We start from the raw sequence: 13,410 nt of genomic DNA, 5'->3' as shown, positions 1-13,410 counted from the left end.
AAATTTGTATCAGTAACAAAATATTAGCGAGAGGAAATTAAATGTAGAATAAATATGGGAAATGCCTATTATTATTCGGTTGAGAAGCTTTTGTCATCTAGTCTGCTTTAAAAAAAACTGAAAGTTAGAATTTATAAAACAGTTATATTACCGGTTGTTCTGTATGGTTGTTAAACTTGGACTGTCACTTTGAGAGAGGAACAGAGGATAAGGATGTTTGAGAATAAGGTGCTTAAGGAAATATTTGGGGCTAAGAGGGATGAAGTTACAGGAGAATGGAGAAAGTTACACAAAGCAGAACTACACGCGTTGTATTCTTCACCTAACGTAATTAGGAACATTAAATGCAGACGTTTGAGATGGACAGGGCATATAGCACGTATGGGTGAATCCAGAAATGTGTATAGAGTGTTAGTTGAGAGACCTGACAGAAAATACATTTGGGAAGGCCGAGACGTAGATGGGAGGAAAATCATTAAAATGGATTTGAGGGAGATGGGATATGATGCTAGGGACTGGATTAACCTTGCTTAGGATAGGAACCGATGGCAAGCTTATGTGAGGGTGGCAATGAATTTCTGGGTTTCTTAAAACCCCTTTGTAAGTAAGTAATCAAATATTAGAAAGAATAAATGAATTCAGTTATCTTGCTTATAAAATATAATTTATGGCAGAATCAGATATACCGACAAAATTCTTAAATTTATAAATGTATGGGTAGCACCAACAGCATTATGAAACATCATTAGTCCAAAGACATATACGCCTCTGTCATTATAAATCTTGGCGAGATCTGATCTGTGTTATGGCACTGAGGCTTAGACTCTTCGGAGACGTGATGAAAATCGCATTACTTCCAGTGAAATGAAGTTCATGTGCCGCACAGCAGGTTATACGAAATGGGACAGGAAAAGAAATGAAGATGTCTTGAACGAGCTCCAAATGATACTTATTCTGGATCACATACATCAATATCAAACCAATGGCTCCAACATGTAAATCGAAAGCAAAACAACAGAATACCAAAAGCAATCCTGAATTATACTCTAACAAGAAAAAGGTCGTTAGGACGTCATAAGAAACGGTGGGAAGAAAACTTTGGTAGACTGTAACAGTTCTTCAAAGGACTATAACCTGTGAAGATGATGATTATTATTATTTTGCTATTACTGCCTTTGAAGGAGTTTGGTGGATTAATGAATTACTATGATTCGTTATCTATAAATTTTAGATCCTTCAGTAAACTGCCTACAGAAACTGTGTTAATGAAAAATTACTCAATACGAAATTACAGGAAACTGCAAATTAAGCTTTCAGGAATAACTCCCTGTAAAGTTAATTTGAATAATTTCGAGGGAAAAATTGTTCCGGGGCCGGGTATCGAAGTATTAGTGTGCACTCAAATGTTGGTTGCTTGACGGTTGTCAGCCCACTTTGAGGTCTGTGGATATAGAGGAAAAATTGGATCGGTGTCGGGTAGAGTTCCCAGGTAGCTCAGTGGGAGAGCGTTGGTACGTTTAACCAAAGGTCCCGGGTTCGATACCCGGCCCCGGAACAATTTTTCCCTCGAAATTACAGGAAACTGTTCGCAAACATAGAGATATAGAAAATATGCCTGTGTTTTTTTATGTGAATTTTAGGGGAAGGAAAGTGTGAAGATTACACTTGTTCACATAATTTCATCCCATTGCTAACTTTCAGAGACAGAAAGAATACTTCATACAAATATTTTGGCGTTTATTAAAAGTACATACATATAAATGGTGACATTTTTGTACAACAGGACAGCACACCTCAATCTGAAAGAAAAAAAGAAAAACTAGCATAGTCTACTTCCCTCTACACTTTGGAATATACCTCAACCTCAATTCCACTACAGAGTCATATAAACAAACTCACCTACTCATTCAAATCATTTTGTCTTCATCTTTTTTGAGGATTTCTCTTTACGTGGAGTCTTGATTTCTTCCGATACGTCCATTTCTTCTTGCAAATCACTATCTTTCCGCTTGGTGGTGTCCAGAGATGGTACACTGAAGTCTGGGATCTGAAACCAGCATGACAGTCACTATTGGTCAACTCTTTTCTATGTAGAAATACAGACAAAATTAAATTTATCGCTGTTATTCCAAAATATTTAGACATACGACGAACATGATGACGAATCAATTTCTCTGAATTATTTTTCCAACATTGTCCCATTTCTTTCAACAGTCGATGGATTGACTAGGGGCCATTTCACTGAAGAATTCCCTATTTTAAGAAAGTTTGTTCTGAATCGAATTGCAGTTGTACATGTAGTCACTGCTAAATACATACATCGAAAAGAACTTACTTACTTACAAATGGCTTTTAAGGAACCCGAAGGTTCATTGCCGCCCTCACATAAGCCCGCCAGCGGTCCCTATCCTGTGCAAGATTAATCCAGTCTCTATCATCATACCCCACCTCCCTCAAATCCATTTTAATATTATCTTCCCATCTACGCCTCGGCCTCCCTAAAGGTCTTTTTCCCTCCGGTCTCCCAACTAACACTCTATATGCATTTCTGGATTCGCCCATACGTGCTACATGCCCTGCCCATCTCAAACGTCTGGATTTAATGTTCCTAATTATGTCAGGTGAAGAATACAATGCGTGCAGTTCTGTGTTGTGTAACTTTCTCCATTCTCCTGTAACTTCATCCCGCTTAGCCCCAAATATTTTCCTTAGCACCTTATTCTCAAACACCCTGAACCTATGTTCCTCTCTCAGAGTGAGAGTCCAAGTTTCACAACCATACAGAAGAACCGGTAATATAACTGTTTTATAAATTCTAACTTTCAGATTTTTTGACAGCAGACTGGATGAAAAGAGCTTCTCAACCGAATAATAACAGGCATTTCCCATATTTATTCTGCGTTTAATTTCCTCCCGAGTATCATTTATATTTGTTACTGTTGCTCCAAGATATTTGAATTTTTCCACCTCTTCGAAGGATAAATCTCCAATTTTTATATTTCCATTTCGTACAATATTCTGGTCACGAGACATAATCATATACTTTGTCTTTTCGGGATTTACTTCCAAACCGATCGCTCTACTTGCTTCAAGTAAAATTTCCGTGTTTTCCCTAATCGTTTGTGTATTTTCTCCTAACATATTCACGTCATCCGCATAGACAAGAAGCTGATGTAACCCGTTCAATTCCAAACCCTGCCTGTTATCCTGAACTTTCCTAATGGCATATTCTAGAGCGAAGTTAAAAAGTAAAGGTTATAGTGCATCTCCCTGCTTTAGCCCGCAGTGAATTGGAAAAGCATCAGATAGAAACTGACCTATACGGACTCTGCTGTATGTTTCACTGAGACACATTTTAATTAATCGAACTAGTTTCTTGGGAATACCAAATTCAATAAGAATATCATATAATACTTCCCTCTTAACCGAGTCATAAGCCTTTTTGACATCGAAAAGAACTACTCATATTATCAGGGAAAGGATTTATATGTAAATACATATTTACTTATAAAGCTAATATAATTTATATTTTGCATTATCTTTATGTTTCACAATGTGTAGGGTTGAAAAATCCTACTTTTATTTTCCATATTTTTCCATATTTTAGAGTTTAGTACATATTTTCGTTAATTTCCATATATTTTCCATATTTCATATAAAACAGTCCATATTATATTAGGTTTAACAATAAAACAAAACAAAATTCCATTAACTTTTAAAAATACATTTCAACAATAGAGATTTAAACACATGTTCAGTAATCCCTTTAACATCAGAGTTATTTGAAAATTAGCAGTCCTATCAACAATGGGAAAGTAAGTTACAAAACTGTATTAATTTAATTTAAAATTTTTAACAGACTTCAGTTGTGCAGCTCAACAGTTAAATGCCAGTCAGAGTACACATAGGTTCAGTTTTGTAAATCATACTATAAAGACGGTAAATATGCCAAAAGTACGTCATTCAGTCAATTTAAAATCAAAACTAACAAGTTACATTTCAGAATTTAAAGAAGATGGTTTATCAACTGACAATAAAATATTATTTTGTAATTTGTGTCAGTGTGCAGTATCATCTACACAAAAGTTCCTGGTGCAACAACACATTACAACTAGTAAACATCAGGCCAACAAACAACTAAATTCCAAGCAGAGACAATTGTTTTTAACACAACCAACAACATCGAATGTAAGATCTGAGTTTAACATCGACCTGTGCCGTTCTCTCATCTCTGCTGATATTCCTCTCTACAAACTAAAGAATAAGGTCTTCAGGGAATTCCTTGAAAAATATACTCAACATACAATCCCGGATGAGTCAACACTTAGGAAGACGTATGCTCCATCCATCTACGATGAGACAATACAGAAGATAAGAGATGAAATTAAAGATAGTTCAATTTGGGTTTCCATTGATGAGACTCCCGACAAAGAAGGTAGACTTGTTGGTAATGTAGTTATCGGTTTGTTAAGTGAACAATATTCTGAACGAATTCTTTTACATTGTGATGTTCTAGAAAAGTGCAATAACAAAACTATAGTTAAACTGTTCAACGAAGCTATGGGTATCCTGTGGCCAAAGGGTATTATGTACGATAATGTGTTATTCTTTATTAGCGATGCTGCCCCTTATATGGTCAAAGCTGGACAAGCATTATCTGTTGTATATCCTAAATTGACTCATTTTACTTGTGTGGCGCATGCATTTCATCGTGTGGCAGAAGTGGTCAGAGACAATTTCCCTAAAGTAGATTTGTTGATTTCATCAGTGAAAAAAGTATTTCTCAAAGCTCCCAGTAGAGTTAACGTGTTGAAAGAAATGTACCCTGAAATTCCATTGCCACCAAAGCCAATTTTAACTAGATGGGGTACATGGCTAGAAGCAGTTGAATATTATGCCGAACATATAGACTCTATTAACAATGTTCTCCTTGCATTGGACTCTGAAGATGCAGTCTCAATTGATACTGCGAAAACAGTTACCTGTGACATAAGTGTGAAGAATGACTTAGCTCACATTCAGCATACATTTTCATGCATCATAAAAACGCTCAAAAGTCTCCAAAATAGGCACCTTTCACTATCTGAAAGTTTTGAAATTATAAATAGTACTGTGGAACAACTGAATCGTGGTAGAGGTAAAGTTGCAGATGCAGTAAGAGCTAAGGTGGACACTGTACTTTCAAAAAACCCTGGATATGAAGAACTACAAAAGGTTGTTGCTGTGATGAGTGGTGAATCAACAGTGAAGATTAACTTGGACTTATCCCCAGCAGACATTGTGAAATTGAATTATGTACCAGTTACTTCTTGTGACGTCGAACGCTCTTTTAGTCAGTATAAATCTATCCTCAGAGACAATAGAAGAAGATTCACTTTTCAGCACTTGAAAGAAATGTTTGTAACCTATTGTTATGGTAACAGACAATAAAAATTGTGTTTTGTTGAAACTACATTGGAAGATAAGGTACGTCCATTATATTTTTTGTTTAGTTTGATTAAAATGTACCAATATTTAACGTACATAGTCATTTTTTTATAATTTTAAGTCCATATTTAATTCCATATTTTGGTAAAAATCCATATTTAATTCCATATTTTGGTAAAAATAACTACATATATATTTACATATTTCATATATTTTTAGTCCATATAAATCCGTTCCCTGCATATTATATTCTAATTACGTAATTAACAGTGAGTCAGTTATTTAATAGTATGCAGTTCCAGTTTTGTGTATTTTACAAACAAATACAGGGTGTAAAAAAATATATGTTACAAGTCTCGGAAGTAAGTAGATGGGTACCATGTGATCATATTTTGTTAATAAACCCATGTCCAGAAATGCTTTGTTTATGTGCTAGCATCTCTGAAAGCAGTACAGATCACAAAAAGCTAGGAAAGAAATAAAAAAAGACAATTGAAATTTAAATTGCACCCATGTCCAGAGACCCATGCCCAATAGCCTGGCCAACTTGCTCACCTGACCTGACACCATTGGATTTCTTTTTCTGGGGATATATGAAAACCCTGGTGTACGAGACTCAGGTGGAGACACAACAAGATCTTGTGGCACGAATTCAAGTAGCAGCTGGAGTCATCCGAGATATGCTGAGAATCTTTCCAAGAGTTCGACATTACATAACCGGGTGATGCACAAAATGTATCGAAGTTGGTGGCAGCCATTTGGAGCACATTCTGTAGCTGATTAAAATGCTGTTTACTTAGAGTATTTCAATTGTCTTTTTTATTTCTTTCCTAGCTTTGTGATCCATACTGCCTACATCCTCCTCCACATTTCAGAGACGCTAGCACGTAAACGAAGTGTTTCTGAACATGGGTTTATTAACAGAATATGATCACATGGTACCCATCTACGTATCACTGAGCCTTGTAACATATATTTTTTTACACCCTGTAATATTTGATGTAGTGAAGTGGATTCCATAATATCTCCTATTCAAATTCCATCCTCACCTTCCCATGATGCAATCTGTTTTTAACAAACTAGGTTCTGGGGACCACGTCACAGCGGTATAATTGTTCCATAAAAAGTGGAGGAAATGTAATTTTAATATGTTGACCTGTCATGGCATGCATAAGTGTCCCCTAAGTGGTGAAGACGGGATATAGTCGATGGAGCTGTCTGACAATCCTTCTGACGAGGTCATATGGACCCACTATCTAACAGTCCTCCAAACAGTTTGGGGGTAACGTGTAGGTGATATAACCTGCCATGATATGAAAATATGGTGCCTACATTAAACTTTTGTGCGAGATCGTGCGTATTTGCTTGGTTTCCTCACAAAACCAATCCGTGGAAAGTCTAAAATTCAACATTCAGTATTCCCAACCTAACACACATAACAATTTCCCTCTTCTTACTGCTTAAGTGACATATTGATTTTACTGCTTTAGGCTTTTAACATATTATTTTTAGAGACGTTCAATATAGTAATAATTATAAATTGGAAACTTACCACTGCAATTTCACCTAAATTGCACTGTTAATTATTTTTTTAAATATTTGCAAAAATTAAGTAAACTCTACAACTCCACTAAAGTTACTGCATTCGTGATGCAAGTAACATTAAGGAAGCCGTGAAAAAAATCAGCAAGATTCCAGACTCATCATAGACTGGGGGGGGAAAAAAAAGACAGACGTATATCACGGCCTGCTTGAATATAGTAAACACAGAAAACATTTTAAAGCAACAGTGTTGAAGATAGATATTTTTGTTTTACAAATTTGCCATAATTGAACAGAAACCAAGATGGAGATTTCATTGCAACTAATTAGAAATTCCTCTTTCAGGTATGTAATGAACGATCTTCGCACAAAATAATATACGATACATGAACGGTATGTTTTCTTTCAATTCTCGGAAATTAAAAAAGCTCAACTACGTTTCGCTTTTTCAAATTTTTCCTCGAACATGAAAATTTCAACATACCGCTCTTGTAACGCATATTACTATTTGCTATATCACTTCTATGTTGGAGAGCAAGAGAATTAATGGTTTTATTGCCAAAAACTTAGCATTAATTAACAACATTATTTCCATACCACAAGAAATTGTGAAAAAGTCACAGTCGAAGTGAAAATCAGACTTGTGTCCACAGTGTTTTGTTATAAGCAATCTGGGCGTGACACAGGAAACTTTGTTCGAAACTTGCAAGTGAGCCAACATGTTGTAGGAAACAAAAGTTTATAGGAATCTGAGTAAGCTGTGAAAGACGAAAATTGTCCATTCCGATAAAAAGTATGCTGCAAACATTTTAAACTATTCTGAAGACGAAAAATACTCACGTTAGGATGGACCAACTTCAGAACGATTTTCTCGTGTTGCAAGTTACTTCTGTCGAGACTCAGCTGCACAGTAACAGGATCAAATGGGCGGAAAGAGACGTCACCACACTTCTGGGTTTGTTCCTGTAAAAAAGTATATTCAGTACATCTCAGGAAGGAAAGGCTACTTGGCTCACAAATTTCTCCCTCTTTCTATCTTATATTTAAACTGGACAGGTGCCAGGTCAGAAATCTTACATTCAGGTGCAACTATACTCGTAGCAGAATTCAGAGAATGTTGCCAGTAAGCACTGGAGAGTGCCAGGGCAACTGTCAGAAACTATACTTGTTTTTTGGAAAGATGGGACATGACAGTTAAGCGGCCGAGCTTGGGACTACAGTGCTATGTTGCCAATATGGACTACCATGCTGCCAGCTGATGGAAGCTAGCAATTGTCATTAAGATGGCTGATGTTAAAACATTCATTGACAATTGACGCGAAGATAAGAAAACAATACAAAAATCGACAGAGAATCAAAGACGAAACGTACCAATGCTAACATTGTGTGCACAATAAATGTCGCCAAGAGAGCTATTAAGCACTCGCCACGTGGGAACTGTAAGTTTGGCAACTCAATCGTTGTTACCATAGCAACAGGCCTACCACGCTATGTGACATTCAGTTGTTTTTCAGATCGCAACGCTCCTGTCATGTCCCATCTTAAAAAAAAAACAAGTATAAACTTCATACTGCTGAGCCTAAGATATACATACAGCAAAACCCCGTTTTAACGTTCCCATTTTTAAGGAATAATCTGTGAAGTCCCAGCCAAATTACCATAAGAATAATGTAATTAATTCTCGCTTTTAAGGAATACTTTTCAAGTGATTTTGTTATAATGAAGCCTGAAATATCGACTCGACTTTCAATAACTGAATAGTTACCCCGAAAAGAGATCTAACCAACAAAAAATCGAAAGTTGAGTTTTCAGTGGAATAGTGATCTATCGAAGAAATGTCATCGTCTAGTGGACGTAAAGTGACATAATTTCTCTTTCAAATGTTAGTTTTTTTTGTTTCAATATTGGGATTCCGGCGAATAGTGATCTATCTGTTCTAAATGGCGGAAATAGGGAAACAATCTGTGAGTATTAGTGCTGAAAAACAATTAAATGAAGGCCGGAAGCGCAAAATAAACATTCATGAATGGAAGGATAATAAGAATAACGCCTTAAGGAATGCTGGGAAGTCATATATGAGTAGGAAAGGCACTTTGTGCCGGGAAAATGTGTATCAGAAACAGTGAGTGGAACACTGATGTAACTGCAATTTTTATTATAAGCTGTGTTTTTTTATTAGTTTTCAGATCTGTAGTCCGAGTCATTAGTAATATTTCATTAAATATTTAGGTAACATCGTAACATACACATATTACGTCGTGTGAAACCATTTTTAAAAACATGTTTTGTCGAATACACATTATTTCCGATATGAAAATTTATTGAAAACTAGGAGGGAGAAAATAGTATTAATTTCACAAAAATATTTCGCTTTCACACTTATTTTAAATGTAAGCTCTATGTTGATTTTTTGTACACTACAGGTAATCATTATTATTATTATTATTATTATTATTATTATTATTATTATCATCACACTTTTTATGTTACTGTATGCTGCTGTCGTAATCAGTGTGGAGAGATTCTTCCTGATATGAAGAAACAGTTATTCCAGAACTTCTACAAACTAACATACGATGAACAGAACTTTCTTTGGAAAAAATGTATGATCTTTTTAAGGAAACTAATCCTAATGTCAAGTGTTCACGCAGCATATATAGAGTATATTCAGGAGTGAATTCAGATTGAGATTTGGTGCACCACGATCAGACTCTTGCTCATATTGTGATGAAATGTATATCCAATTCGTGGCAGCTGACAGAGCCCTTAAAGTTGATGTTGAAATTGCAAAGAAGAACACTGAATATGTGGTACTGTGTACGGATATGCAGCAAGTAATCTTCTGTCCTACACTTCACCATTCTTCTGTATTTTACCAAAGACAGTTTGCTACCTACAATCAGGGTATCCATAACATGGGAGAAGATACAGCCTTTTTCTTCGTATGGAATAAAAAGGTTCTTCAGAAGTTACGTCGTGCATTCTGAAGTACATCCAGCCACTAAAACCAGGCGAGAAGAAGAGGTTAGTAGTGTGGTCTGATCGTTGCATCGGTCAAGATAATAACTGGCGATGCTTAGCTCTCTATCATTACCTCATTAGGAATAAATATTTAACAACCATTGATCAGAAGTTCTTGGTTAGTGGACACAATTTTCTTCCCTGAGACAGGGATTTTGCATTAATAGAGAGAAGAAAGAAAAAATCCACAGTCTATCACCCTAAACAGTGGGTCGAAGTGGTAGTCAATGCTAGTCCTGGATTTTCCGCATATTATAGGCCTACGGACACAGATAATTTTATTGATCTGTCACTCATAGACGGCATGCTTAAAACAGATCCTAAATTTAAGATTACTTCATGCTTTTGGATCCAGTTTTTAGAAGAGGAGCCAAATAGACTCAGAACTCGAGCAAGCCATAATATTCTTCAACCATGGTAAACCTATGAGATCTTGGCAACTCACAAACGAAGTAATAAGCTAATTCCACTCCCAACAGTTATAGCTCAACTGTACAATGGAGATATGGCAATAAAGAAAGCAAAGAAAGTGGATTTGTTGCATATGTGCAAGTTCATTCCTCTCCAATTTCGTAAATTCTATCAAAATCTTAGAGTAACTGAGTGACAATAGGACGGAAGTTTCATAAAAAAACTCTCAAAGTAGCTGAGTGAAATTGACAATACAACATTTGAAAATGAATCATTATTGATTGTGACCTTTATACTTCTTATTATAGCATTTTAGATTAGTTGTAGGTTAGATCATTTTTCCATTCTTCAGGGATAGATCGTTTTTCCACTCAATTTTGCATTAATGTGTTGATATTTAATAGTAATATATTATTTTGCGTACAGTTTGACTCAAATGTGTTTAAAATAGAATGGAATACTACAAGTATGTATGCTTGGCTTAAGATATTAACCTTCAAATAAGAATAAAATGTTTTTTTCGTTTCCTCAACAATTTGTCGTTTGTGGGTTAGATCTCTTTTCGGGGTAACTATTCAACTATGGTCTGCAGTGATTTTGCTATTGAACAAAAGCAAGTGTACCAAGTCTAATTTGAGTGTGCTGATTACAAATCTGAAGTCCGTGAATTTGTTCACTCACTATGTTGCGCCACAATCGCATAAAGCAAAATGGCGACTCTGCAGCAGCACGCACAATCTCTATTCTGGTATGCAGAGACAAAATGAATCAATAAAGTGCAAAGAAATTACCGGAGAGAATATGAAGGGATGCACCTGATGGGAAAACCATTAAGGCATGGTGTGAGAATAGGGACCAATGCCAGGCTTATGTAAGGTTGGCAATGAACCTCCGGGTTCTCTTAAAGTAAGTAGTACGCCATGTGCTGATCATGACAAATTCACGGATCGTCTCACATAGGGAATATGAAAAATTGTGGAAAAACACCTACCTCTTCATTGTAGACAAATGTCACATTAAGTTTTTCTCCCTTGCGTGGGCTCACATACAATGTCCCTTCCAAACCGTATTTGGGGATGAGAATCTGAAGGGCATTCTTTCGTACATATAGAACATAGCCCTGCTCATCTTGTACTTTGCCTCTGAAAAATAACTGTAAAAAAAGTATATAAGTATTCAAGCATAACTAGAAATGGAAATGAAAAGAGCATTACTCTCAAAAACACGGTATAACATTATGCATAGTATTACCTATTGTTTAAACAATAACACAAAACACAGAGTATGTACAGACATTCATTAAATTTTAAATTCTAATATAAGAAATTAGAATGAAATCTTTCCATAAGAACTGAATGAATGAAACATAGTTAAATTATTAAAACATTTAAGGATACAGATACAGAAACAAAATTTGGGCCACCTAATATTACTAAATTCCAGATACAAAGCACTGCGCATGTGCAGTAAACAAGAGCACCTAAATGTATGCTACTTGTGGACAGTCTTGCGAAGCTGGTTGCCTACGTAATCCACAGTTAATTCCCGATTTACCACGCAAATCGTCTGTAGCTGCATTTAGATTGGCAACAGGCTATAACTGTATGGCCAAGCACCTGCATAGAATTGGAATATATCAGTTGCCTAACTGCCCACTATGCAATGCATAGAATTGGAATATATCAGTCCCCTAACTGCCCACTGTGCAATGCATAGAATTTGAATATATCAGTCCCCTAACTGCCCATTGTGCAATGCATAGAATTTGAATATATCAGTCCCCTAACTTCCCACTGTGCAATTGAAATCAAGAAATGGATTCGGAACACCTCAAAATCTGTGCTTCAGTGGCTGACCATGACAATATCTTTGAAAAATATTGGAGTGAAAGAAAGATAATGCTGAAACTGATCAAGAAGAGAAAAAGGAATTGGCTGGGTCACTGTTGAGAAGAAACTGCCTTCTGAAGGATGCACTGAAAGAAATGGTGAACGGAACAAGAGTTCGGGGCAGAAAAAGATATCAGGTGATAGACAACATTAAGATATATGGATCATATGCCGAGACAAAGAGGAAGGCTGAAAATAGGAAAGACTGAGAAATGCTGGGTTGAATCAATCAATCTTCTTAATGTATCTAGCTGTTTGCTGACAACATAAAGTCCACTATGGTCCACCGTAGTCTATTCAGTTGTTGTTTTTCACTGGGTAGAATGAATGAGTTGTTTTACAGAATAAAATGGAAGCCTGTTATTAGATGGTTGTAAAATTTTAGTGGCCTTTTTAGCCAAAAAGTCTGCTGTTTCATTTCCTTTTAAATCATAATGGGAAAACAATTCACTGTAAACTAAGAAGAAGAAGAAGAAGAAGAAATTGAGGTGCATGAAACTCACGTGGGTATGGAGAGCAACCGATGCACGGCCGGCATACTGGGCCATGCGGTTCCGGTAGTTCAGGTTCATGGACAGTGCCTGGCTCTTCCTCTTGTCAAGCAAGTCAGGGTATGTCACATCTGCACTGACACTCACTGCCAGTAGACGGTGCACAATGATGTCTGCGTACCTAGAACAAGATCCAACATGGCAGTCGGGTTTGGAACTTCCAAATTTTGACATGGGCAAGAAATGGCCGTTGAAAGATATCATCTCTGCGCATTGTTTGCAAGGGTCAAGTGACAGGTATCGATGCTACCGTCTATTCCAGGGATATAACGGTTTTTTTTGTCTATGTTTTCACACGTGAACAGTGTAGAGTAAACACAATATGCAGCATGTGCGATGTACGAAAACCATTCACATCTTCGTCCGACTCTTCTCTTTTGCATGAATGACTATTTTTTTTTTTTTTTGGCCTAGCTAAAAGTGCCGTTGTTTTGATATTGCCGGTTATTTGGGTGCCGGATACGAGGGATTTTACTGTATATTGACTCCTTATATGATGTATGATTCCCTTTTTAACTATTTGGTTCTGATATTAACTTTTTAAATGTTTGTTTCTGATGAAGTATGAC

At 36.3% G+C, this 13,410-nt stretch overlaps 1 protein-coding gene across 3 annotated transcripts in view; it reads right to left on the bottom strand.

The window, feature by feature from the left end:
- Positions 1-1,716: 1,716 nt before the first annotated feature.
- Positions 1,717-13,410, bottom strand: part of Dis3 (exosome complex exonuclease RRP44-like protein Dis3) — an 87,636-nt gene continuing 75,942 nt past the window's right edge. The window contains exons 15-19 of one of the 3 annotated variants that reach the window (XM_069842593.1): positions 12,794-12,962; positions 11,393-11,554; positions 7,810-7,932; positions 1,900-2,047; positions 1,717-1,819 (exon numbers count right to left, since the gene is read on the bottom strand). In XM_069842593.1, the coding sequence (XP_069698694.1) occupies positions 1,913-2,047; positions 7,810-7,932; positions 11,393-11,554; positions 12,794-12,962 (589 nt within the window). In that variant the 3' untranslated portion in view covers positions 1,717-1,819; positions 1,900-1,912. The remainder of the gene's footprint in view (positions 1,820-1,899; positions 2,048-7,809; positions 7,933-11,392; positions 11,555-12,793; positions 12,963-13,410) is intronic. The other 2 variants (XM_069842591.1, XM_069842592.1) reach the window with 2 other exon arrangements.

This window comes from Periplaneta americana, chromosome 12, assembly GCF_040183065.1.
Source record: "Periplaneta americana isolate PAMFEO1 chromosome 12, P.americana_PAMFEO1_priV1, whole genome shotgun sequence".
Taxonomy (NCBI): Eukaryota; Metazoa; Arthropoda; class Insecta; order Blattodea; family Blattidae; genus Periplaneta; species Periplaneta americana.
The sequence above is the reverse complement of the archived record's forward strand: the minus strand, read 5'-3'. Positions and strand labels throughout refer to the sequence as shown.